Below are 26,563 nucleotides of genomic sequence, written 5' to 3' on the forward strand. Positions count from 1 at the left end.
TCCTGCCAGAGCTGGAGCTCAGCCGAAGCAGGGGCAGGCTCGGCGTCCAGTCCACAGACCCCAGGGAGGCCAGTGTGTCACCTCCCTTTATTTTGGGAACTATGTCTGAAATTTCACTATCAGCTTCCGCAGCCAACCCGGCTGAGAATGGGGACATACTAATGTATTAGGTGTTAGGGTGCCATAATTACGAATTTGAGTTTTTATTCTAGGAGTCTTGAATTCAAATCCTAACTCTCCATGCACCAGCTGTGTGACCTTGGCCAAGTTGCATGACCTCTCTGAGCCTCAGTTTGCTAATCTACGAAATGAAGATAACAATTGCATTTCCCTCATAGGTATCTGTGAACACTGCTTCTTAGGGATCAGTGCCATGTATAAAACAGCACTGGGTCTAAAACAGCCATCAGCTTTATGGTTATTCTTTTTCTCTGACTTGTCTTTCCTAGTCCTCTCTTACATGCTCCCCAAACCAGATGTCCCTTCCACTGCAGTGATCCTATAGAAGCGTGGTGCTTTCCTGTTTACCCCAGAAGTGGAAATGACTCAGAAAGGCTGTCAGATAGTCTCGTTTCACTCCTAATCCCAGGTAGCCCGGGGGAGGGAGAGTCACAGGGCTCCTCAAGTAGCACCTGCTGACTTGCTGAGAAGTTGCAGAGGGAACTCCAGCATCAGGGAGGGACTTGGGGAGTCAGCGACCCTTCACGACTCTTCTTCCTCTGTCCTTCTCAAGTTTTCTGAGTTCCTCCTAAGGAAACATGTTCCTACCACCTTTGTGAGAGCACCTCGCCTGGTCCTGAGTATCTCCAGATACATGTCAATTGGCGGAAGCCTCTGAGTTGGAGTGGGCTAAGTAGTCCTCCTCCGCAGCTGACCCCCAGGTCTGATGTGTCCTTGGGAGGTGTTTCCATGGTAATTACGGGTGTCAGGTACATCGTCCTCTCTGCACCTCATCGGACTGCGGTCTGACTGGAACTGTCAGCCTCACGCTGTCTCGGGGAGTCGGGGCCTTTGATTCCAGTGATGCCTGAGAAGAGGAGGAGGCCAGCAGTCCCCTTGCCAGCTGAGCTGAAGGACAAGGGATCCAGTCAGTGTCTTCACAGCTGTAATACAGTGCAGAAACTAGGAAACATGTACAAGCATGATGTCAGGATGATTCCATAGATCCAGACATTTCAGGCCCTGGAGCTTTGATGAATCAGACAATGAAACTGAATTTTCTTTAACTCTGTGATGTTTAGGAGGGTCTCTGTTTAAAATGAAAACAGCCAGTCTATGAGACTGTGAGTGGCACAAGATTTCCTTAGAAATAACAAAAAGAATAACCAAAAAGCTAATGGCTGTGTTAGACTGAGTGCTGTTTTGTACATACGGAACTTTACCCTGATTATAAAGTAGCAAGAAATCTAAAATTAAAATGTTCTCCCTTGACACGACCCATTGATGCAGGAGGAACTGTCCGTCGCATTTGCCTAACAACCGTATTTGAATTGCAGTGTTTTATTAGATAAAGCTTTTTGGAAACTTTGCTAATCAGAATAATTTAAACATGGCATGATCTGCTGCCTGTCTTTCAGCAAGACCTCTTTGGGGGGCTTCTGTAGTTACATCCAGAAACAAGAACTCTTGGCTCATAGCTCCACACAGCTGGTGAGAATGGTGTCCTCTGGAAAAATGCTGTATTTAGTCCTCTTGTTGGAGGTGTGATTGAGACGGAGAGGGGTTTGGAGACGGAAGGAGGTGGCAGAGGGGGTGATGGCCAGGGACTTCTGTGGCTTCACGCGGAGCCACAGGCAAAGTGGTGGGGAGGGTCAGAATCTTCCTTCTCCTTTGTCAGTTCAGATGGAAATCACTGTGGAAAAGATTAAAGGCAGCAGGAATTGTTTATTTCTTTGGAGCCAGGAAAAGAGCTAGAAACAATGGTACAGAATTGATACCTCATTATTCTGCAGCATGCCTCTGGTGCCAGCCAGGCCCACGGCACCCGAATAAGCACAGCATCGCAGGCCCCATCCCTGCCCAGAGGGATGAACACATCTGTTCCAAGCATGGAAATCCATCCACCCCTAATTTATTAACTGCAAGACTCCAGTATGAAACAGGGTGTTCCTTATAAAAATACCCAGTCACTGTGTTGTGTACTTGAAACTCATATAATATTGTCAATTATACTTCAATGAAAACATTTTAAAAAGATGTTCCTCCTCAGTTAACATCTTCCTTGTCTCCCTCCACAGCTCTTACTCCATCTTAAACACATCCTCTTCCAACGCGCTCTCCTTTGGGGACGGCATCCTGGAGAGGCGGCAGTATGAGGACCAGGGCCTGGGGGACGCGACGCCCCTCACCATCATCTGCCAGCCCACCCAGGTAGGGCTGACCATCAGGGCCACATCCTCAACTCTGCTCAGGAGGCACTGAGCACCTTTTTTCACAAAGGGTGAGGCATTGACTTTTCTGTCCTGAAAGGGTTACCGATCTCTCAGGGCACACCATCCTAAAAGGTAAACAAAAATTTAAGAAGAAGAAGAGTCAGATGGGTGGCACTGACAATGATTACCAGCTCCTGGGTCTAGACTAGTAAGGAAGACTGCTCCGCAGAGCAAGGGACGTGTTATCTATAAAGAAGTAACACAGTGGACCCTTGAACAATCCAGGGGTTAGGAGTGCCAGACCTCCAAGGGCTGGAAAATCGAACTGTAACTTAGAGCTGGCCCTCCATCTACCCAGTTTGGTACCCTCATATCCACCATTCTGCAACCTCAGATTCCACACTCTGTGGATCGTAGAGTACTGTAGTATTTACTTTTGAAAAAAAAAAAAAAGCTGTGTATTAGTTGGACCCCGTGCAGTTCAAACCCAAGTTGTTCAAGGGTCACCTGAAGTATCAATTTCACGGGGCATTGTGAAGATTAAAGGAAATATGAATACGGTTCTTAGTACAGTACCTGGCACATACTGAATGCTCAGTGTATGTCTGAGATATGCCAGAAAGGCTGCAGGACGGGGGAGTTGGGGGAAGGGGGTTTTGGGTTTTAAAAGAACTTTTTATTTTGGAGTATAGCCAGTTAACAATGTGGTAGTTTCAGGTGGACAGCAAAGGGACCCAGCCATACAAATACATGTATCCATTCTCCTCCAAACCCCCGCTCCCATCCAGGCTGCCACATGACATTGAGCAGAGTTCCCTGTGCTAATGCAGTAGGTCCTTGTTGGTTACCCAGTTTAAATTCAGCAGAGTGTACACATCCATCCCAAGGGCTTCCCAGGTGGCGCTAGTGGTACAGGACCTGCCTGCCAATGCAGGAGATAGAAGAGATGTGGGTTCTATCCCTGGGTCGGGAAGATCCCCTGGAGGAGGACATGGCAACCCACTCTAGTATTCTTGCCTGGAGAACCCCATGGACAGAGGAGCCTGGCGGGCTTCAGTCCATGGGGTCACACAGAGTCGGACACGACTTATGTGGCTTAGGATGCACACGCACACATCCATCCCGAACTCCCTAGCTATCCCCTCCCCACATTGTTCCTCCAGGCAACCGGAAGTTTGTTCTCTTAAGTCTGCATGTCTGTTTTCTCTTTTGTAAATAAGTTCATTTGTATCATTTCTTTTCAGATCCCACATATAAGGGATGTCATACCGTACTTCTTCTCTGTCTGACTGACTTCACTTGGTTTGACAATCTCTGCATCCACCCATGTTGTGGCACATGGCATTCTTTCACTCTTTTTAATGGCTGAGTAACATTCTATTGTATATGTGTACCACACCTTTATCCATTCCGGGGAAGGGTGGTTTTGAACAGTATACATTAATACAAAGCCAATTAAAATTTCAGGTGTGTTAGGGAACAAGAGACTAGCTGACAGTGGCTGGAGTCTGGAACTTGAGTTAGGAAACAGTAGGAGAGGCAGTGAAAAAGACCACGCCACCATCCCACATACCAGCCTTGCCAGGGCAACAGGAAGCACATGCAAAGTGTGTGTACTATACTGGTCAATGCCAAGCCCACAGGAGTTGACAGCCCCTGAGGAAGCTGGCAAGAGCTGCCTCCATCAGAAAGAAGAAATCTAGAAACATCTGCAAGGACCCACCCAGCAGTGATAGAAATCAGGGTCATTCAGAGAAGCCTTTGACTGGACTTGCCGATTTCATCACCCAGAGGTAGCTGCTGTCCTCCCCGAGCCATTTCCAGGGACACCATCGTGCGGGCAGCCGGACGACAGAGCCTAACCTGTGATTAGAACTGGCAAAGCAGGACCTTCTGGCTGGAGGAGACTATGGACCACGTGGCCTTACCACCATGTAGGGGAGATGAGGCAGGGGCATTTGTGGTAATGAAAGTTCTCGCCTCCTGATGAAGCATCTCCTTAGGGGAAGAAGCTGTCCTCTAGATGGCGTCTCTCCATACTGGCTAGTTTTGCCTCTGAGCTGTATGTAACTCAGGTTGCCTTCCTGTTCAGTAGTAGCCGAGTGTTAATGAACAGCAACAGTAACGATACAACCATCTTCATAACCCTTCTCATTTTGCAGAGCACCTGCAATTCATCTCATTTAAGCCTCAAAATAGCTTTTGAGGTCAGTAAATGAGGCTTACCACGCCCATCTTATAGACAGGCCAGCTTAAATCCAGGGTACTTAAGGGGTACTTATTCTAATTAAACATTAGTGAGACTTACTCTAGAGCCCGGCTCACCTGCACCCAGCCCTGAGACGTGTCTACTTCCTTGTGTGCCCCACCCTCACTCACAGCCTTTCTTTGTCCTCAGCCTCTGAGGATCAGCAGCCAGCCTGGCCCTCAGAAGAGATGCCTCTTCGTGTGTCGGCATGGTGAGAGGATGGATGTCGTGTTTGGGAAGTACTGGCTATCCCAGTGCTTCGATGCCAAAGGTGAGTGGTTGGTTGGCCTGCTCCGCATTGGCATACCTCTCACAGCCTCTAGGGGGCAGCGGCAAGCTACATTTATCTAGATGGAGTCATTGTGTTGCAGAAAGTGCCTCTTACTGTTACACTGTAAGTCCTTCCTGATAGTCTGGAGTGTTAGGGGAGAGAGAATTGTCCTCGCCTCCAGTCTATCAAGTGGGACACCACGGACCACAAAAGGCAGATGTCTTGCCCAGAGCCACAGGACAGGCAGACGCAGGAGTCCTGATTCCAGGTCCAGAACTCCCTCCAGTAAGTTACCCTGGCTTATTTAGTTCCATTTTCATTTGTCTAAGATAGGCTTGCATCTCAGAGAGTCCAACCTGCTTTGGAGTGTCTGGTTGTTACTTTCACTTAAAAACCATCTCTTGGGACCTTCCCTGCGGGTCCAGTGGTGAAGACTGCACCTGCCAAATGCAGGAGCTGCAAGTTGGGTCCCTGGTCCAGGAACTGAGATCCCAGATGCCTTGTGGCCAAAAACAAAACAAAACAAAAAACAGAAGCAATACTGTAACAAATTCAATAAAGACTTTAAAAAGAAAAAAGAATACTAGTTATTAAGAAAAAAAGACTTAAGCTCTTCTTACTTTTGTCAGCAGAATGGACGCATGGATTTGAAGACACTCTGCCAAAGGAAGAGTGTCAGTATTTTCTAGAGAGCTCAGTTCCATTTCCCTTTGGCGAAAGGGAATGGAAGTGGAGGGGCCAGCAGGATCAGCACTAGAAGTCCTAAGGAAACAAGAAACTCATGTCGCCTTGGTCTGACATTTCTTTCCAGGCCGCTACATACGCACCAACCTAAACATGCCTCACAGCTTACCTCAGCGGAGCGGCGGTTTCCGGGATTACGAGAAAGATGCTCCAATCACGGTGTTTGGATGTATGCAAGCCAGACTCGTGGGTAAGTGTCCCAGAGTGACCACATAGCCTTTTCTGGCTACTTCTTCCAAAGACTGGCTCCAGCAGATATGCCAAGGACACTGCTGATGGCTTTCCTACACTGCATTAACTCAATTCAAAAGAGATTTATTAAGTAACCATTAGGTTCAGGGCACTGGGTTGGTTTAACAACATGAACAAGGTAGAATCCCTGTGGAGGGGTGTGTGGCCTAGTGATGGGGCAGGGTCAGGCTCAGCATGGCAGGTAGGTCAGCTTCTTGCGGGAGGGTGAGGAGGAGGCACTCAGGGGTGGCTGAGAGTATAGAGGCCAATCGGTCTCCAGGATGCTCAGCTGTTTGCAGGTCTGGTCCTTACCTGCCACGCAGAGCCAGCAGCCTCGTCCCACTCAGTCATTTAACACACAGGGTTTGATCACTTACCTTGTGCAAGGCACTACACCAGGTATTAGGGATCTAAGCATGAGTCCCCGCCCTCGGGGAGGCTTGTAAGTGGATGAATATCATAGAGTGTGCTTTACTCAAGAATGCAACTATGTACCAAATGTTACGGGAGCACAAAGAAGACATAAGCCCAGAAGAGAGTAGAAGTTAGCAGGAGGGCAGGAAGGCATCTCAGTGGGAGGATCACCATCGAGTCATAGACGCGAGAAGCAGCATCTAGAGTACGGAGGAAATAAGCCGTCTTGTTCCTAGAGCATCGATTGTGAGCAGAAACTGGCAAGCTGGAGACAGAAAAGTTTGTGGAAGACTTTGACCACCATGGTAAGGTGTTTGCACTTCATCCAGGAGAGAAAGATGGGCATGTTACTGCTTGTAAGGACCAGAGAGACAGCGAAAGACAAGAAGGGGTGTGTCCCTTGATCTTCCATAGAAATACTGGGCAGGAGACTTGTTGAAAATGAGACTGGGACTTCCTTGATGGTTCAGTGGTTAAGATTCCACTTGCCAACGCAGGAGACACAGGTGCAACCCTAATCCAGGAAGATCCCACAGGCTGTGGAGCAGCTAAGCCCACGTGCCGCAACTGCTGAAGCCCAAGCAACCTAGAGCCCATGCTCCACAAGAGAAGCCACTGCAGTTAGAAGCCTGACAGTGCAACTAGAGAAAAGCCCAAGCAGCAACGAAGACCCAGCACAGCCAAAAACCAGTCAATTAAAAGAAAATGAGACTGAACCTGCTGGCCCCACGTGAGCCCCCACCTGAGAAGAGAGGTTTGCAGGGTCTGCCTGGCATCCTCTCTTCCACACTGAGAGTCATGCTGAGGCTGTGTAAATTATCAGATTGATTCTTCTCTGGTTTCCTTTGCAGGGGAAGCCTTACTGGAGAGTAACACCATCATCGACCACGTCTATTGCTCCCCGTCCCTGCGCTGCGTCCAGACTGCATACAACATCTTGAAAGGTGAGACTTGATGAAGGTCAACTAGTCCATCCCTCCATCACTAGACAATCCGACACTAATAATAGATTACCCTGGATTCAGGCGAACATCAGCCAATTGGAAGTTTTGAATTTGAGATGTTTAGCAATGATACTTTCAGAAGATGACTTTGCAAAAGTCCCAAAATCATACTCTGATAGCAGAAGCAAGATGAAGAGAATATACAGATATTGTTTTCTTGAAAATCTAAAGCTCTCTTCAGTGATTTGCAGGCTTGTAAAATGTTGTTGTCTGGCAATGATTTAGAGCCTACAGAGCACGATTTTTTTTCTTTTGGCACTAAAACAAATTGTCTCCTCCCACTCTGCTCTGTCTGCTTCTCCTTTTCAGCAGCAGTAGTTCTCCTAGGTGTCTGGAAATATGAACCATCCTTGTTTTACTTGATTGGAGTAACTTCAAAAGCACCATTGTTATATAAAGATATTCAGCCTTTGCCCTAAAATCCACAGAGGCCTGTGTTACAGGAATCTCTATTCTCATTTCACTGAAAGAAAAACTAGAAGAAACAGCCTTGACTGTTTACTTGTACCAAACAACAAATGAGCCAGCAAGGAAATTACACTATATTTGAGACGTCTATTTGTTTACTTTAAGCCAGAATGCATCTATGTATTCAAATGCATTATCTGTTCCATTTGCACAGAAAAACTGGGCTAAATGCAATACAAAGAGTTAGAGCCAATTCCTACTCCAAGAACAATGACACTATCATAAAACACAGGAGTTGTGCATTGGCAAATATTCAACACTCGATTTTCTAGTAGAGAAAATGAATATATGATATGCAAATATAATGTAAGCTATTATAATGAATGCTAAAGAATTTCTGAAGTTTCTTGATAAGAACATCTTGGAACTGACTTTAGAAAGAAGAATTATAGTAGTCACAGAGCTGTACAAACTATACAAATAATGATCTTTTAAAAAATTGGACACCATTCAGAGTGCGCATACATCCTGGAGGTGTCACCAGAATATTCTCACGTGTTTATGATTACAGCAATGAAAAACCCTTGTCTGAACCTGCATGCTTCTACCATCTTTAAGCTATACGTAGCATCCGACAGGAAAGGGAAGATTTATCAGAATTTTTATACTTTGTTCATCTTCATTTTATCTCTAAGGTTTACAACAGGAAAATCACTTGAAGATCCGAGTGGAGCCTGGCTTATTTGAATGGACAAAATGGGTTGCTGGGAACACCTTACCTGCGTGGATACCTCCATCAGAGCTAGCCGCAGCCAACCTAAGTGTTGATACAACCTACAGGTAACTCTCTGAAACCTCTGTTTCCCTGAGGTCAGTGTGGAAGTACTCTTCACCAGGCCAGATAAGGGCGTGAAGGACCGGATGTAGCCCAAAGACAGTTGTCCATATTGGTGGAAGTCAAGCTACAATTAAAAAAAAAAAAAAAAATTGGAGAATCAGCATTCCTTTGTGTCTGGCATTACTATGGAGTGTGTCTCCCTCTGACACACGTTCACTAGGGTTTTACGATTTTACTGCATCCATTTCAGTGGCTAATAAAACCACTTGCAATGCCAGAAGCACACAGCAGCTAACGATCAAGCAGTTCAGAAGTTTGTTGGGGAATAAGGGAAATTGCTGTGCCTTGACTTGGACTGTCACTTTCAATTTTTCAAAGTACTTTGAATTATCTTTATTCATTACCACCATAACCCCAGGATGGCAGCTAGCCACTTCCATATATGAGAGAGCTCAGTGACCTCTGAAAGTTACCCATGTAGTGGACACATCTGACAATAATAATAACTTACCTTTATTGATCATTTTCTTCGTGTCAAGCACTGCGTAATCAGCTTTATAGTAGTCCTTTGCTTTTTTCATTAGACTGTTATTGAGAAGAAATATTTATAGGTTGTAACATAAGTACATTAACCATCAGAAATCCACTCCGCGTCTTAGTGACGTGGTAGAAAAGGCTTTTTGTGTTATTACATGACTTAGTGACTAAACAATAACAACAAGCTATATTTTAACTATTTTTAGTAAGCAATGGGCTTTTCCTCACCCTATATTTGGTTTAAATATTTTTGTTAGTTGTTGTTATTACCTTGTCAGTCTGAAGTAGAGTTTCAGGTTGCGTGTAAGAAAAAAGAAATCCACTCGAGCATTTGTAAAATGTCTTTGAGGAAGGAGAGATACTCACCATTACCATGGGGAATTAAATTCATAGTTCTTAAGACAGAATCTGGAACAATTCTTGACTAAGAAAGCAGAGCTTTCTTCCTTGTGACATCCCATGACCTTTCACTTCAAATACTTACCCAAACCTCAAAGCAATGCCAGTTTCTGGCTAAGGTCTAAGAGGGTTATCTTTTCTTCCATCCTCGTTTTTGGCTCTACAAAGACCTCAGGTAACCCCCTTCATTAATAAATATGTAGAATTAGAATTCCTCAGAAATAAGATTAAATCAATCAGATCCCCTGCTGAAATAATTCACATTTTGTCCTGTCCACACTATGGTCACTATTTTCCTGTTCCTTGGGGAAACAGCAGTAAATTACTGTCCCCATGCCAACAGCCGTCATCCCTATGCCCTGGAAAGAGAGCAGGTTACTGCCAACATGGGTGAAATGACTTTCCTCACGTACCACCCAGCCCCTCTCAGGCCATGTCTTCAGTCCATCCCCCTTAAGTGCATCCTACAGTTCTTCCCAAGCTTATTCACACATACCCCACCAGTAGTATGAATAGAAAGATGAATGCCAACCCCAGGGTGAGGACATGGTTCACATTCCAGATTTTCTTTTCCTCTACAGAAAATCAAAATGTAACCATTTTGTGTTTGGGGGAGGGGAGTGAAGTTAAGCATCTAATTCTATAAATTAGTTGTGAAATTCACCCATCAAGCATGAGAGGCATAGTCCCTAGAGTCAATTTCCCTCTGAAAGTAATTATGTCAAGTGAGCAATTCTTTTAAAGCAAGTAGTGGTACCCAAATGATTGAAGAAATGTGGTGGGCAGAGAGGCAAGGACCAATAGCCAGAGTATTGTAAGTCAAGCAGGCATGGCTTCTAGATTCATATCACCTTGAACAGGAGGGAGGAGATGCTGAAAGGTGGATTCAGGCTGGTAACTAATATACAAGCCTCATCCACAGGTAACAAGACCCATCTAAATATAGAAAGCTGCCCCAGTGGAGCTGGGTGGGAAGCACGAAGACAGAAAAAACGAAATACACACCAGTTGGATGGGGCTTTAGAACAGGACCCTGATGACTGGGGGAGGTAGCAGAAAGGGGGTGTGGAGCTTTGGATCTGGAATATTAGAGGAACAACAAGTCATACTTTGGTGTGGGACTCAGGGCAGAAGCCTAATCTTCTAGCCTGGACCAGAGTAGGCTGGGGAGTAGAGTGTATACCGGGAAGAATACTGTTCCAAGGATACTACCCGAGTACCCAGAGATCTGGGCTCCAGTCTAGTTGGTGGTTGGAGACCTGCCTGACTCTGAGAACAGTACGTGGGTCCTGCAGGTGTGGCTGGAAGCCTGCTGCTGACAGGAGTGAGAAAGCTGTGACAGTCCCATCTTCATCGGGACCCATTCAAACAGGGAAGCCATTGACAGGTTCAACTTCAAGGCAAGAACTGATCAAAAGGAACTGGATCCCAGCATCTCCCAACTCTTCACTTATAAAAATTGTATACATTTCTGTGTGGTTTCCCCTGCAGTGACTCCTGGGCCATACAAAGAGGCCTTTTGTCAAGAGTGCTGGGGGCATTCCTGGGAGACCAGGTGCTGTGAATGGTAATGGAACTGGATGAGAGGAAGGAGGAACAGAAAGACTTTGCCTCTGAACAGCAAGGCACATCCTAGCAAGTCATGTTTCTCCCTATTCCCCAGGGTGTTATGAGATTCAGAAGGTGGTTTCCTAGGAGAGAGATGCTTGCTATGAGAATGTTATTTAACTGAGAGAGGGTTTCAAATGGAACAGAATCCCTTCTGTCCAGACAGTAAACTCAAGTTCACAGAAGGGCAGTTTTGAGGAGGACACTGTCAGAAGCCATCCAGGGTGGAGGATAACTTTACAGGCATTGAGTTCAGCCTCAGGTTCAAGTCCCTGCTCTTAAGAGTTCTAATGACGTAAACAGGTCATCTGTAGCCTTTCCAAACCTTTTTGTCATCCATAAATTCAGAATTTGCAAAAGTGTTGCTAGATGGGATATGTTCAAAGAACACAGGTGCTTTGCACAGAGGCTGACACATGGGAACCTCTCAATAAATCTTAGCAGCAGCAATGCCTGCTGATGAAGATGCTGTGAGAATTCAAGAACACACTAGCTCCTCCATGCACTAAATACCAACAACAAAAGACAAGGAAGCAGAAAATATCATATAGTTGTACTTTAAAAAAAAAACAAGATAAACATCTCATAGCCCAGAAAACTAAATAGTAAAGGAAGGTGGAAGCAGACAGAAGCGACTGGGATTGAAGACATTCAGGGTCAGCAGGATCAGAGGGCCCTACTTTGAAAGTCCTTTTATATGCCATGTACATTGTGTCATAACTATCATTTACATCAATAGCCTACTCACCCCAAACACACAAACTGGGTTCTCCTCATCTTTATGTTCTCTGGGCTTCTCCTAGGGCCAGGTATGTGGTCTCTGTTAAAACTAAGAAAGAAAACGAGAGATTGGTTAAGGGTTATTAGCTCACAAACCCAATGGACCTAACATCTGTTTTTAAAACCTATCCTTAACAACTTCCCAACTCATTTTATGAGGCTAGCATTACCCTGATACCAGATAAGAATACTGGAAGAAAAAAGAACTACTGGTCAATACTCAACAACAAAACAGTAGCAAACCAAATCCAACAGCACATCAGAAAGGATCATATACCATGACCAAGTGGGATTTATCCCTGGGCTGCAAGGATGGTTCAATGTGTAAAAATCAATAAATATGATATACCACACTGAGTAGAATAAAAATTATATGATCTCAATAGAGAAAAAGCATTTGACAAAATATACCATCTTTTCATGATAAAAATGTTCAACAGATTGGGTACAGAAGGAACATATGTAAACATAATAAAAGCCATATATGGCAAGCCCACAGCTAACATACTCAACAGTGAAAGACTGAAAGGTTTCCTTTAAGATCAGGAACAAGACAAGGATGGCCACTCTCACCACTGCTATTAACGTAGTTCTGGAAGTTCTAGCCAGAGCAGTTAGGCAAGATAAATAAAAGGCATGCAAGTTGGAAAGAAATAAAACTCTGTTTGCAGATGATGTGATGTTATACATACAAAATCCTAGAACTGTCAGAACTAATCAACAAATTCAGTGAAGTTGCAGGATACAAAATCAACATATGGAAGTCAGTGATGCACAAAAGGAAATTCAGAATGTATCAAAGACCTAAATGTAAAGCCAAACACTTTAAAAAGAACAAAATAATGCCATTTGCAGCAACATGGATGGGCCTAGAGATTATCATACGAAGTGAAACTCCTCTGTCCGTGGGATTTCCCAGGCAAGAATACTGGAGTGGGTTGTTGCCATGCCCTTCTCCAGGGGATCTTCCCAACCCAGGGATCAAACCTGTGCCCCTACATTGCAGGTAGATTCTTAACCATCTGAGCCACCATAGAAGCTCCCAAATTAAGTCAAAAAAAGATATCATATCATTCATATTTGGATCTGATTTTTTTAATGGTATAAATGAACTTATTCACAAAACAGAAATAGAGACTTTGAAAGCAAACTTATGGTTACCAAATGAGAAACAGGGAGTTGGGGGAGGGGGGCAGGGAGGGATAAATTAGGAGCTTGGGATTAATGTATATACACTATTATATATAAAATAGATAACCAACAAGGACCTGCTGTATAGCACAGGGAACTCAATATTCTGTAATAATATGTAAGAAAAACTCTGAAAAGGAATAAATATATGTATACCTAAATCACTGTACACTTCAACTAAAACTGTAAATCAACTATATGCCAATAAAATTTTTAAAACAATACATTTTAAAAAGTCAACTAACAATTTCAACAACAACAAAAAGAAGTCAGCTGTATTTTTATACACTAACCTCGACCATATGAAATAGAAATAAAACAGACCCATTCACAATAGCACCAGAAACAGTAAAATACTTAGGAATAAATTTAACCAAGGAGGTGGAAAGATCTGTACTCTCAAAACTACAAAACTTAGGTAAAAACTGAAGAAGATACAAAGGTGTGTCCTACACTCTTTGATCATAAAAAATAATATTGTTAAAATGTCCATACTTCCCAAAGCCATCGATAGATCAAACATAATTCCTATCAAAATTCTAATGGTATTTTTCACAGAAATAGAAGAAACAATCCTAAAATTTGTATGGAACCACGATAGATGTTAATAGCCAAAATAAACCTGACATCACACTTCATGATTTCAAGGTATACTACAAAGCTATAGTAACTGCCATAAAAATAGACACACTGACCAATGGAACAGAACTGAGAGCCCAGAAATAACCCTCAAATATTTGACAAGGGAGCCAAGAATACTCAATGGAGAGAGGGTAGACTTCAATAAATGATGCTGGGGGTTTCTCTGGTGGCCCAATGGATTAAAGATTCACCAACACAGGGAAGGTTGGTTTTGATCCCTGCTCCGGAACATCCCACATACCGTGGAGCAACTAAGCCTGGGCGCCACTACTGCTGAGCTCACGTGTCACAGCGGCTGAAGCCCGTGCACCTAGAGCCCGTGCTCTGAAACAAGAGAAGCCACAGCAATGAGAAGCCCACGCACTGCAACTAGGGAAAAGCCTGCACACGGCAAGAAAGACCCAGGGGGGCCAAAAATAAGTAAATCATTTTTTAAAAAGTGACGTTGGGAAAACTGGATAACCACATACAGAAGAATGAAATTGGACCCCTATCTTACACCACTCTCAAAAATTAACTCAAAATGGATTAAAAATTTAAAGAACTGAAACCATAAAACACCTGAAGAAAACATGGGAAAAGTCTTTGACAATGATTTTTTTAGATATGACACCAAAAGCATATGTAATAAAAAACAAAATAAGGAAGACTACATCAAACTAAAAGCCTTCTATAAAGCAGAAGAAGCAACAATATGAAAAGGCAACCTACAGGATAGGAGACGATATCTGTAAAATACGTACCTGATAAGACACAGAATAGGAGGAGATACTTGCAGATCACATACCTGATATCGTCATATACTTCACATCCAAAATATGTGAACAATTGATGCAACTCAATAGCTAAAACACAATCTGATTAAAAAGTGGGCAGAGGAACTGAATAGATATTTCTTCCCAGAGAAGACACACAAATGGCCAAGAAGTACATGAAAAGACATTCATCATCACTAATCATTGGGAAAAATGCAAATCAAAACCACAGAGAGATCTCACTCACGCCTGTTAGAACAGCTATCATCAAAAAAAAAAAAAAAGGCAAGATTAGGGCGAGGAGATGGGGAGAAGGGAGCCTCGCACACTTCGGGGGCAGTGTCAGCTAGGACAGCCCCAGTGGAAAACACTATGGAGGGCCCACAAAAAATCACAAATAGAACTACCATATGACCCAGCAAGCTCACTCCTGGGGTATGTCCAAAGGAACTGAAAACAAGATCTCCCAGAAAGAGTTGGACATACCACATGTGCGAAACCTAAAAGAGCCAGACTCAGAGAGACAGGAGAGCAGCATGGACACCACAGACATCCCACATGACCACGGGGAGCGGCTGGTCAAAGGTGTGCAGACTTAGGGTTACCAGTTGGAGGGTTCTGGGGATCTGATGTACAGCACTGGCTGTGGTTAGCAATACTGTATTATATACTTGAAAGTTGCTAGGAGAGTAAATGTTCTCACCATAAAAAAGAAAATGGTAATTATGTGACATGATGGAGGTGTCAGCTCAGACGTGAGATCCCCAGAATGTATTCGTCTTATAACTAAGTTTGTGCCTCTTTGTTTTGAATGTATAAATGTATCAAATCAGTAGTTTGTACACCTTAAACTTAGACCGTGTTACTGCTCATATATCGTGTGTAAGCTTACAGAGGCTTGGGAAATCTCTGATTACTTAAATAGATAAAGAGATCTAACCTCTGCTTTGCTTCCTCTTACATGGGTGACCTTGGACAGATTGCCAGTAAAGGCAGTTCAGCTGCTCTGGGCCATCCTGCAAGGGGAACCTGCGCTGAATGTTTCATTTTTCAGCTGGTCACTTCGACCCCACGCACACATGGCATTCATTTCTGTGCATCCTGCACATTCGAACCCCACTTGTGCATAGTAGAAATACACTTTCCTATGCCTCCATCCTTTCTAGGATAAACAGAAACATGGGAACTTTCGAAAGGTCTTGAAATAAAGCTGAGAGTAACGTCAGTTGCTTTGTCTTGAGAGCAAAATGTTTTCAATGCCTTGGTTCATTTTTCTATTGCAGACCTCACATTCCAGTCAGCAAATTAGTGGTTTCAGAATCCTATGACACCTATATCAGTAGAAGTTTCCAAGTAACAAAGGAAATCATAAGCGAATGTAAAAGTAAAGGTAGGTGTTACTTCGGACTCCGTACTTGAATCTGTGATCATTTCTCCATCACGGTTAGTCAGCTATTCAGGATGGTTCAGCATGCTTTGTCAAACTCATTTAATAGGAAAGAAAAATATGTCTAGACCCTCTTGAAGATACTTTCATGTAAAATTTGTCATATTCTGAGTACTTCGAATGCTAGATATTCCATGGAAATACATCAGACTTAGTTGCTATTTGAAATAACAGAATTTTGTATCTCAGCAATACATCTCGCACTCTCAGAAGGAGGTTCCCTATTATAATTTCCATAAATTCTTCAGCATAACACAGTTTTGCCTGTAATTTGATCCAGGAGCATAAACACACCTACCATCATCGCTGCCACCAAGAGCAGTGTTCTATAACTCAAGTCTGCCACTGAATTTTATAGTCCTTGAACTCAGTATTTAAAGATATGTAAGACTATAGTATTTTTAGTAAAGAGGGCAGGTTACAAAAGAGTCTGCCCATTTCCAGCCCCCCCCCCCTCCCAAAAAAAAGTTAAAGATATTCATCTTCATAGAGCAAAGGCTGGATTTACATATACCAGAACATTAACGGTGGGGAGCCCTGGTTAACAGTACTGTGGATGGTCCCCACATTTTAGTTACCACTTGTAAGCCCCTCACTTCATCACCACCCCTGTAGGACCACCCATTCCCCCTGTAAAGAAACCCAGCATGTTCTGTCAACCAGAAAGTCTCATGTGCTCACAGTTCTACAAGCAGCAGCATCGAAAACTGCATTAGAGGTAATAGCAGAGAGCCCTGTAGACTCAGAACGCTACTGTATCTTGATTGCGGTGGTGGTTACAAAATGCTGCACGTGTGATAGACTTGGGTAACCTGGTAAAATCTGAATAAAGCTATGTGGACCGTAGCAGTGTTCATTTCCTAGTCTTGATAGTATACTCTAGTTAGGCAAGGTGTTGCTATGGGAAGAAGTGGGGGGAAGAATACTTGGGACCTCCCTGGCATGTACCTGTATACATAAGTACATATTGCATAATATGTGTACACAGTGTATATAAAATATACACACACATATATAATATGTAAAATATATATTTGTAACCTGTGCATCAAATTACTTTAAGATTAAAAGTGTTTTTTTTTTTTTAATGACATCAGCCTGCCTTAACAATACAAAGCATCAAAATATTGCTTGGCCAGATTGTCTTATTTCTTGGGAATGTTTGTCCCTCCCTGGAAAACTTGACTTAGGTACTTACAAGGTTTACATGTGTCTTTATAGAATCAGATTTTCCAGTCCTTGTTTTTTTGCCCGCAGGAAATAACATCCTGATTGTGGCTCACGCATCTTCCCTGGAAGCATGTACCTGCCAACTACAAGGCCTGTCACCTCAGAACTCCAAGGACTTTGTACAGATGGTCCGAAAGGTAATCCCCACTTGCGTTTCAGGGGCCTGTGGTGCCTTACAGTTTCAGAATAGTGCAGTGCTGACCGATAGCAAAGTTCTTTGGAGCTGGGAAGATGATACATTGGTTCACTCAACCGAGATGTATTGAGTGGGACTCTGTTTAAGGCACTTTATCAGGCCTTGGGTAAGAGAAAAAGATGTGTTTGAGCTAGATCTAGCTTCTAAGAGCTAAAATTTAGGAAGGAGCTAAGAATTATAAGCAAATTGTCTGGATTTCCCTGTGGGACGGTGGATTGGACAAAGAAGAGGTATGTGGGCCAAATCAGACAGCTCAGCTGGAAGGGAGGTCCTGGTGGGTAAGCCAAAGGAAGCAGTGAGTCAAAATGATGAGGCTGAAAGGCAAACCTGGGAATAAGGCAGCAAGACAGAAAATCCACCAGGCTGACTAGCACATCTGGATTCCTCCTCTTCCTGCCTGTGGAAGGTTTTCCATCAGCCATCCTCCCACGCATGCTTCCCTCCAGCCTGAGTTACATGCTTCCTGTATCTGTCCCCAGAGAAACCGGTTCAAACTTGATTGCAATTTTTTTCTCATTTTTAAAAAGATTGTTCATGTGTCATTCCTTTCTGTTAGTCTGTAAGTTGCTTGAGGGCAGAGACTTTTGTCTTATTCATAAATGCAGCTCTGGACAGACACACACACACACACAAATAAGTTTTGAAATGCCATGCCTACTGAAGGTAGGAAGGGCAGAGCTTCAGTTTTGAACATTAGATACACATGCCAAAAAAAAATGATAATGAGACATAAAGCAGGATGAAACATTTTTAAAACTTGAATAATCTTTCCCATTGTCCAAGTATAATTTCAGAAACTTTTGAGCTGCATTTTCAGCCTGACTTGCAATCGGGAAGGAACTCTTAGCACCTTAGCTTTATGCATGATTGCTTTTATCTCCCACGCTATTAAGAAAGCATCTATAAACAGTTACTTATCTATACTAGGAGAGCCCACTGTTCAACGAATCCCTTCCAAAGACTCCTCTTGCATTGTGAATACTCTTCCTTCTAATGGATCAGTTGCATCCATTTCATTTTCTTTAGTGACATTTTGGAGGGGATGCTTGCCTGCAAAGGCCCCATTCATTCTTTTGAATTTTCCTTCATCCAGGTAAAAAGTAAAGCACTCAGCCTCTGTTTTCTATTTTCCCTTCCTTTTCTGTCTTCCTTCAGATCCCCTACTTGGGGTTTTGTTCCTGTGAAGAATTAGGAGAAACTGGAATCTGGCAGCTGACAGACCCGCCAATTCTCCCTCTGACCCATGGACCGACCGGGGGCTTCAACTGGAGAGAGACCCTGCTACAAGAGTAACCGGGCGAGCAAACGAGAAGCAGCAGCTTGAGGAAGGCGTGGGGAGAAGTGTCTGTGTGTGTGTTTAGTACCAGTGGGGAAGTCTGCACCACATCCTAAGTGGACAAAGAAGAATTCAGCATCTTTCAGGCTTTAAAGTTCTTAGGATGAGACTGTGTCAAGAAGAGAAAGACTTGATTCAGGGATAAAATTCATTCTCTCTGGACCCTTTTGAGAATTGTCTTCCTACATCAGGGCACCTGCTACCGTGGAGGGTCTTTTCTCACTTCCGTATGTGCTGGCTAAGGAGCCTGGGTCCTCCCAGAGGGAGCCGCCAGCCCACCCTCAGGAAGGATGCAGGAAGGTCCAGCTGGAGGGACTCCAAGCTGCCAGGCTGGGGATGGGATTTTCTTCTAGACTCCGTGCCCCAGTGAAAGCCAAGCTGCAGGATTCCTTCAAGGTTACTAGGAAACTTGTGGCTTCCCATCAGTTTCAACGCTCAGTGCGACCCACACACTAGTGCTGCTGGCTCAAGACCCCTGCTCGGGGACCCTAACCTTTACACCGGTACCACCCCATCACGTTTTCTCTACAGCTGACTGCAGCTTCTTGCTACGGTCCTACCCTCTTGCTTCTGTCTGTGAAACGGAGAGAGAAAGCATTTTTGCTCTCCAAAGCACTTTTGGATACTCAGGAGGAAGATAAGATGCACGTGTGAAGCATTCAATTGTAGGCGCAACAAACTTGCAAAACATCAAGTGACTTGGAGTGACTCGTGTTGTAGCCTAACAAGCCACAGCACTTCTGAATCATTTGCGATTTGCTCGCCTTTGCCCCGAGAGTCTAGACTGTGTTAACCGGTTAAGGATGTTGACATTTTCAAAAGATGTATGTCAGATACATCCTTTGAGTCAGCAAGAAGCTCATTCTTGTGCAATATGGACATCTTTCCAAACCATACCAAGGGTCAGGTCATCATACACTCGCAGTACATGTCGACCAGAACATCCACAAACACGTCCGTCACAGCCAGGGATGTACTGCGAAGTCAGGGAACGAACTTAAATGATGACAGTCACGACCACACTGCTGCTTGTGCTGTCGTGTTAGTTCGTCTGTTTTGCTATGATAATTTAAAATAGGTAGGTAGGGCTACTTGAGGAAAGTTGGGAGCTACCACATCCTGTGGTAGCTCGTCACACCTGCTTCCTGAATTTAGAGGGAGTTTATTTAAAGAAAAATAAACGACAATCAAACCAAAACATCAGTTATTGATGCCTAGTTAATTGTGTGACTAGCTGACTGTCGACGGTAGCAGACAGTGGTCTGGCACAGTGTAGTTCACTCTGTAGGATATACCTGCAAAATGAAATCCCAGCCCTTTGAAGAGAGCATTCATGTAAAACAGATCAGTGTATATTGTAGCATTAAATAAGCTTCAAAACCCAAATGCAGAAAACACATGGTATATAAAAACAGATCTGCGCTCCCATTTGAAACCAGAATTTGATGATCCTTGAAAACAGGAGGAAGTGAAAGGATGCTGGCTACGCATGTTAATTAGCAAGAGGATCACTGTTGGGTTTAAGTCACTTAGAGAAAGATGTCATGAATTTTATATTTTAAGAAACAAACCTTGATTTCTTCCAGCACTGCACACTGATCCATCTTCTGGATCTAGAAGTAACTGTGCTGACATGATTGATTACAAGTTTCAGCTCAAAACGGGGGAAGTACATTACAGGTGTTAAGAGAAAAGTCCCATTATGGCCAGTCCTTCTTTTATTTGTACTGAGGTAAGTCCACTGTCACCAGATCTATAATGTTTATTAGATTCTCCACAAATCTTCATGGACTTTCAGTGCTCAGAATGATGCTTGAACATCTCATCTCTGATTTCCTTGAAAAGTGTAGCAGTGTGTGCTGGGCAGCATCTGTACTTGTACAGAAGACAGTTCAGAACTTACCCTCTCTCTCCCTCTCTGTGGACTTAGGCCTTTGATGACCTGATAGGTGGTTTAGGTGGGCTGCAGTCCTATGTGTGAGCAAAGGAAGGCAGAAATCTGAAATAATTTTCTGAATAATTTTAGGTGGAAAACCTTGAGTGAAAGAGTTCATTCCTCTGATGACCCAGATTGTTGATCAGAATGGCCTGAATGATCTCAATTCACATGAAATTCTCCTTTTCCACATTTACCTACTTGAAAAACTAAACTCGGACGACCCTATTTGAGAAATTCTTTGGAAATTACATTGCATCTATGTATATAAGAAAGAGAAAAGACAACTGTATTATGTGATTTCATATCCATTTAAAATTCTCAGTTGCTGTCTATCACAACTCAAAGTTCAGGCTGGTTCTTTTTGATCTGAGGCTGATGCTTATTAACAAATATTTTGGGGAGTTAGGAGAAAGGAGGAAGGGGAGATGGAAGGAAATGCTAGACAGAAGCAGCAAATGGTTGCTTGTAAGAGGAATTTTTTTTTTTTAATGTAGAAAGTTATCTGAAATAGACAGATGAAATTAAAGGATTTAATCTGGGCTTGAAAGTCTGAAACAGTCGGCTGCTCTCACACGTGTGCCACATCATCCTGCTGACAACCCAGTATTATTCACAGATAGACTTTGGTTTCAGTGATTTTAAAATGCCACGTCGATTCCTCTGTGGACTAGAATAATTGGCACATTTTAATGCACAAGCTGGGGTTTCATTTTCCCAGGCTCCTTCTCTCTCACTGCAATGGTAGCTAGGAGCACATTCCTTCACCCTAGCAAGGAGTTCAGAATACAGTGTTTTCCATTACATTTAGATTCATAGAATCTGAATGGCTGATTAAATGGCCATCTGATGGCTGAAAGAGAGGGTATTTTTCACCCTGTATTGAAAGGCTTGGAGGAGTTTCTAGTTTTTATTTTCATTATACTTTAACCAAAGAATTATTTTAAAGTAACCTTATATTTGAAAGATGATTTTGCAAAAAAATAAAATAAAAATAAAAAATATCTTCTGGAGTGATGTCAGTTTGGTAAATCACTGTTTTCTTGCATTTTAGGCTGATATGGTCGTTTTCCTGTCAGTGGAATCTGAAATGCATATAGATTGTCATCCAGTTGTGCTTAGTATTATCATAAATGTATCTTTTCCACTCAACTAGCTGTGTTCATATTAAACCAAGTCTCTTATTTCAGTCACCTACTGTCATCGGGACTAATTGAAAAACCACAGTCAGAGAAGTTCCTATCTCGTTGCCTTTGTAGAAAGGCAGCCCTATGTGATCAACGGGGAGGCATTCCACGTAACCTAGGCACTCAGCAACTCCAGTGTTTAATTTGAAAGCAGTGATGAATTGCTCTTTTGAATATACTCTTAAGTCACGCGTGTGTCAGAATACAGATGAACCCCCTTTAATTTTCGCAGGCAGTCACAACTGTGCTGTGTCTGCACCAACTCCTCAGATAATGCGGCTCAGGGTTATTTGCATTTAAATTGTAGTCCTGCACGCGCGTGTGAAGGCTCAGAGATGCCAGGAGGGCTGCCTCCCCAGGAGGGGTGTGATCTGCAGAGGAGGGTGGGGAAAGAGCAACTTAATGTCTGTGCTGTTTAGCTTAAAGTTCACTTTAGAAAGGTGATGCGGGATATTTTGTTAGTGATGGCAGATGCTTTTCCTGTTTAAACTTAGGATTAAAATTGGATCTGCCTCTTTAATACGTCAACATATTGAATTTTCCTAGGGAAGTGACTGGCTATAACAAAACTTTAAGGGAAGGGAGGAAAAACCTCTGTGCAGAGGAAATAACTTGATTTTTAAATACATATAATATTTTGTTCAGTGTATGTAGGCTTAAAATGATGATGATGGATAGTCAAACTTAATATATAATCAGTTCTTACAATGGTTTTATACTGAACCATTTAGTTGCCATTACACAGAAATTTGAATTTTACAACTGCTCAACTATTCTTGGACTCTGTACAGGATACATATATATATACATATACATATATGTATGTATGTATAATGGGAAACATGTACTGGTTGTTCCTTTGGTTACCACTCAAGATGGGAACAGCACCCTGAAGCATTTTGGTTACGCAAAGACCATTGTAAACCTGCTGTTAGGGGAGGTGTATTGGTTTCTTTCTCCTTTATAAGGCTATTGTATCATTAATTCTCTGTGTGATTCAGGTGTATTTATTTGTGACAAGGCTTTGTAATTATAAAAAAGGGAACCCACACCTGACTGTATTGCCAGCTCCCTTGTAAACTACCTGTGGCGTCTCGTTTCCTGGTCGCGTGCTCGTCCTCTCCTCGACACAGCTCTGGCACCATTGTAATTAGTTCATCCACCCCATTAGCATCTCCATTTAAGTGGTTCCCAGATGATTTAATAAAGAGAAACTGTGTCCTCAGTCGATCCAGAGCAGTCTTATATTACATTGAGTGGTCTCTACTCCTACCATGTCTTCAGATGTTACTATGGTCATTATTATTTGATCAGTGTCCATTAACAACTTATTGACCAAAGGCGTTTTATTAATAATATGTCTCGTTGCCCAGATATTAATGACCAGAGACGTTTCACTATGCACTGACATAACAAACCGCCAACTACAGGTGTTAGTTTCTACAAAATCCCCCCTGGTCAATAGTGTTTTAAGAGTGAGACCCCTCCCTCAGAGGACCAGAGGGCCACTTGCTGCTGATGGAAACGAAGAGGATGCTCCAACAGCATCGTGGGCCTCCGGTCCCTTCTGGTTGGGCATCTCTCTGAGATATCCCGGCTGAAGAGGTGAAATACCATCCAGGAGTGAAAGAGTGAGCTCGAAAATGCTTCCTCTGCCCCACATGCAAGCCTTCATCCCTCAACACTACCCATTTGGAGGAGGGGTACCAGGAACAATACAAAGAGAAAGAATTTGGGTAAGAGAGAGGGCAATTCCAGTTCAAACTGGGTTCCACACTATTAAAAGCCACAGACCCCATTTCTGAAGTCATGATCATCATATCAATCATAATTGAGTTTCTCTGCTCAGACGCTCAGTCGTGTCCAACTCTTTGCAACCCCATGGACGGTAGCCTGCCAGATTCCTCTGTCCATGGGATTTCCCAGGCAAGAATACTGGAGTGGGTTGCCATTTCCTCCTCCAGGGGATCTTCTCAACCCAGGGATCAAACCCACATCTCTTAACATCTCCTGCACTGGCAAGTGGATTCTTTTATCACTAGCTCCACCTGGAAAGTAATGATATGTTGAGCTAATAGGTTTTAAAATAAGCCATATATGCAAACTCATACCCAGAACATGAGCACAGGTTTCACTGGCACCACCAGGACTACCCCAGCAGGGTAGGGGACTTAACAGCTAGTGTTCATAGCTGACAGAAGACCAAGGTATGGTTCACTTTGCGGCTGGTTCTTGGCTTTTCTCTGCCTCAGAGATTCCCAAGCCCACTTTGCCCTTTTGTGGTATGTGTGAAGGCTGCCTGTACATCCACAGAAAATCACTGTGCTTTGGATTTAAGCTGAAATCAGCAAAAAGGCCTTTTTTTTTTTTTTTTAAGTTGTTTGAGGACCAAAAAGCTATCTCCCTTTGGAAGAAACAGAATACATCATTTTGCTGAAATAAACATGGAAAACCCAGATGGCTTGCTCCTGGCCATGAAAGGATGCCAAGATTTAGGTAGCCTGCTGGTTGTCATTGTATTGATGGAACAATCTGGAAAGTCTTTGTATCAGTGGAGAGGAACTTGATATTGTACCACAGAAGAAGCCCAAATTCCAGAGTCAGATAGAGCTGGGTTCTGATCCTGCCTCAGCTTCTTTTTAGGTCCCTTAAACTCATTTCACCTGTAAAAGTGGGCATATAATAATTCTTTATAGCATATAAGCATATTTATGCATGCATGAGCTACTAACTCCAGTATTCTTGGGCTTTCCCTTGTGGTTCAGCTGGTAAAGAATCAGCCTGCAATACGGAAGACCTGGGTTTGATCCCTGGGTTGGGAAGATCCCCTGGAGATGGGAAAGGTTACCCACTCCAGTATTCTGGCCTAGAGAAGTCCATGCACTGCACAGTCCATGGGGTCGCAAAGAGTCTGACACAAGTGAGTGACTTTCACTTTCACTTCACTATGCGTGCATGCTAAATCACTTAAGTCATGACCAACTCTTTGCAACTCCATGGACTAGCCTGCCGGGTCCCTCTGTCCATGGGATTCTCCAGGCAAGAATACTGGAGTGGGTTGCCATTTCCTCCAGGGGAGCTTCCTGACCCAGGGATTGAACCCATGTCTTTTAAGTCTCCTGCATTGGCAGGCAGGTTCTTTACCACTAGCGCCACCTGAGTGTCAAATGGGATAATATAAAATACCTAATACTACATGATAATAATGAAATCACTTCTGCCAAGGCCAAGGTAAAATCACAGATCTAGCCATTCCTCTTGTCTATGGGGAATATGAGGGACAAGGAATAAAAATGGCCTCATTCATATTGATGTCACTTTCCTATTTGCCCCATAATTTAGCTCCTGTAGTAAAAAGAGTAAAAAGTGGGTGTGCTGCTTGAATTCTGTGATTTGTCCAAGAGGCTGCCCTAATGATTTCTATTTGTATAACTGTTGATAATTTTAAAAGCACATTCTCATTTGATCTGAAAAATGATTTTACAAGGTAAGTGAGATCAGGTATTATTAACTTGTATGAGAAAAGATACTGATGGACCTAGAGATTGTCATACTGAATGAAGTACGTCAGAGAAGAATATCATGTGGCATCTGTTACATGCAGAATGTAAAAAGAAATGATAAAAGTGAATTTATATACAAAACAGGAAGAGACTCACAGACTTTCAGAATAAATTTATGCTTGCTGGCGGGGAGGAGGGGGGAAGAGATAAGGAGTTTGGGATGGACACGTACACACTATTTAAAATGGATAACCAACAAGGACCTACTGTATCGCACAGGGATCTCTGCTCAGCATTATGTGCCAGCCTGGATGGGAGGGGAGTGCGGGGGAGAATGGATACAAGTATATGTATGACCGAGTCCCTTCACTGTTCACGTGAAACTATCACAACACTGTTAATCGGCTATACTCCAATATAAAACAGTATTTCTAAAAACAGTAGTGCAAAAATGAAAAGAAATGTTAAGATACTAAGATCCTGAGGTAGTGAACTTATCCTTCACTCTACAGCACTGACTGAATGCAACGTTCCTAGCAGGTGGTGAACATGAAGTACCTTCACGAGCATGGCAGGAAGTGGGCAAAAATGAGGCTGGAGAGCAGGGCAGACCCAAAAACAGGGTCGTGTATACCAGGGCTCGGAAAAGCATGGCCCACAAGCAGAATCTGGCCCACAGCCTGCATCTGTCATAAGAATGTCTTTACGATTTTAAGTGGCTGAAAAGCATCAGAAGAATTAGATGTGAAAAGATACATGAACTCCTATGTGCACAGCAGCACTGTTTACAATAGCCAAAACATGGAAACAAGCTAAATGTCCACTGGCAGATTCATGAATAAACACGGGGTGCATACACACAATGGAATACGACTCAGCCATTAAAAAGAAGACAATGCCATTTGCAGCAACACGGATGCAACTAGAGATTGTCATACTAAGTGGAGTCAGTCAGAAAGACAAACACCATATAATACCACTTATATGTGGAATCTAAAAGATGGCACGGATGAACCCACAAAACAGAAACAGACTCACAGACATAGAGAGCCGACTTGTGGTGGCCAAGCAGGGTGAGGGGAGGGACGGACTGGGAATTTGGGGTTAGTAAGTGCAAAGCATTATATTTAGAATGGATAAACAACGTCCTACTGCATAGCACAGGGAACTATATCCAGTCTCCTGGGATAAATCACAATGGAAAAGAATATTAAAAAAGAAAATATATATATGTAAAACGAATCATTCTGCTGTTACAGCAGAGATTGGCAAAACAATGTAAATCA

At 43.1% G+C, this 26,563-nt stretch overlaps 1 protein-coding gene and 1 long non-coding RNA gene across 3 annotated transcripts in view; one reads left to right on the plus strand and one right to left on the minus strand.

Annotated features, from left to right (window-relative positions):
- The window catches only part of UBASH3B (ubiquitin associated and SH3 domain containing B), a 152,970-nt gene extending 129,968 nt beyond the window's left edge, over window positions 1-23,002 (plus strand). The window contains exons 7-14 of the mRNA XM_061440627.1: window positions 2,238-2,370; window positions 4,771-4,891; window positions 5,703-5,825; window positions 7,132-7,224; window positions 8,388-8,532; window positions 15,726-15,832; window positions 17,147-17,256; window positions 18,471-23,002. Of these exons, the coding sequence (XP_061296611.1) occupies window positions 2,238-2,370; window positions 4,771-4,891; window positions 5,703-5,825; window positions 7,132-7,224; window positions 8,388-8,532; window positions 15,726-15,832; window positions 17,147-17,256; window positions 18,471-18,608 (970 nt within the window). The 3' untranslated portion in view covers window positions 18,609-23,002. The remainder of the gene's footprint in view (window positions 1-2,237; window positions 2,371-4,770; window positions 4,892-5,702; window positions 5,826-7,131; window positions 7,225-8,387; window positions 8,533-15,725; window positions 15,833-17,146; window positions 17,257-18,470) is intronic.
- LOC133261872 (uncharacterized) overlaps window positions 2,056-26,563 on the minus strand; it is a 39,438-nt gene continuing 14,930 nt past the window's right edge. Inside the window, exons 2-7 of one of the 2 annotated variants that reach the window (XR_009741161.1) lie at window positions 11,823-11,903; window positions 9,042-9,115; window positions 5,745-8,654; window positions 5,512-5,653; window positions 5,248-5,390; window positions 2,056-4,456 (exon numbers count right to left, since the gene is read on the minus strand). This is a non-coding gene — a long non-coding RNA (uncharacterized LOC133261872). Of the gene's footprint in view, window positions 5,391-5,511; window positions 5,654-5,744; window positions 8,655-9,041; window positions 9,116-11,822; window positions 11,904-26,563 lie in introns of both variants that reach the window. The other variant, XR_009741160.1, reaches the window with a different exon arrangement.

This window comes from Bos javanicus, chromosome 15 (genome assembly GCF_032452875.1).
Source record: "Bos javanicus breed banteng chromosome 15, ARS-OSU_banteng_1.0, whole genome shotgun sequence".
NCBI classification, from domain to species: domain Eukaryota; kingdom Metazoa; phylum Chordata; class Mammalia; order Artiodactyla; family Bovidae; genus Bos; species Bos javanicus.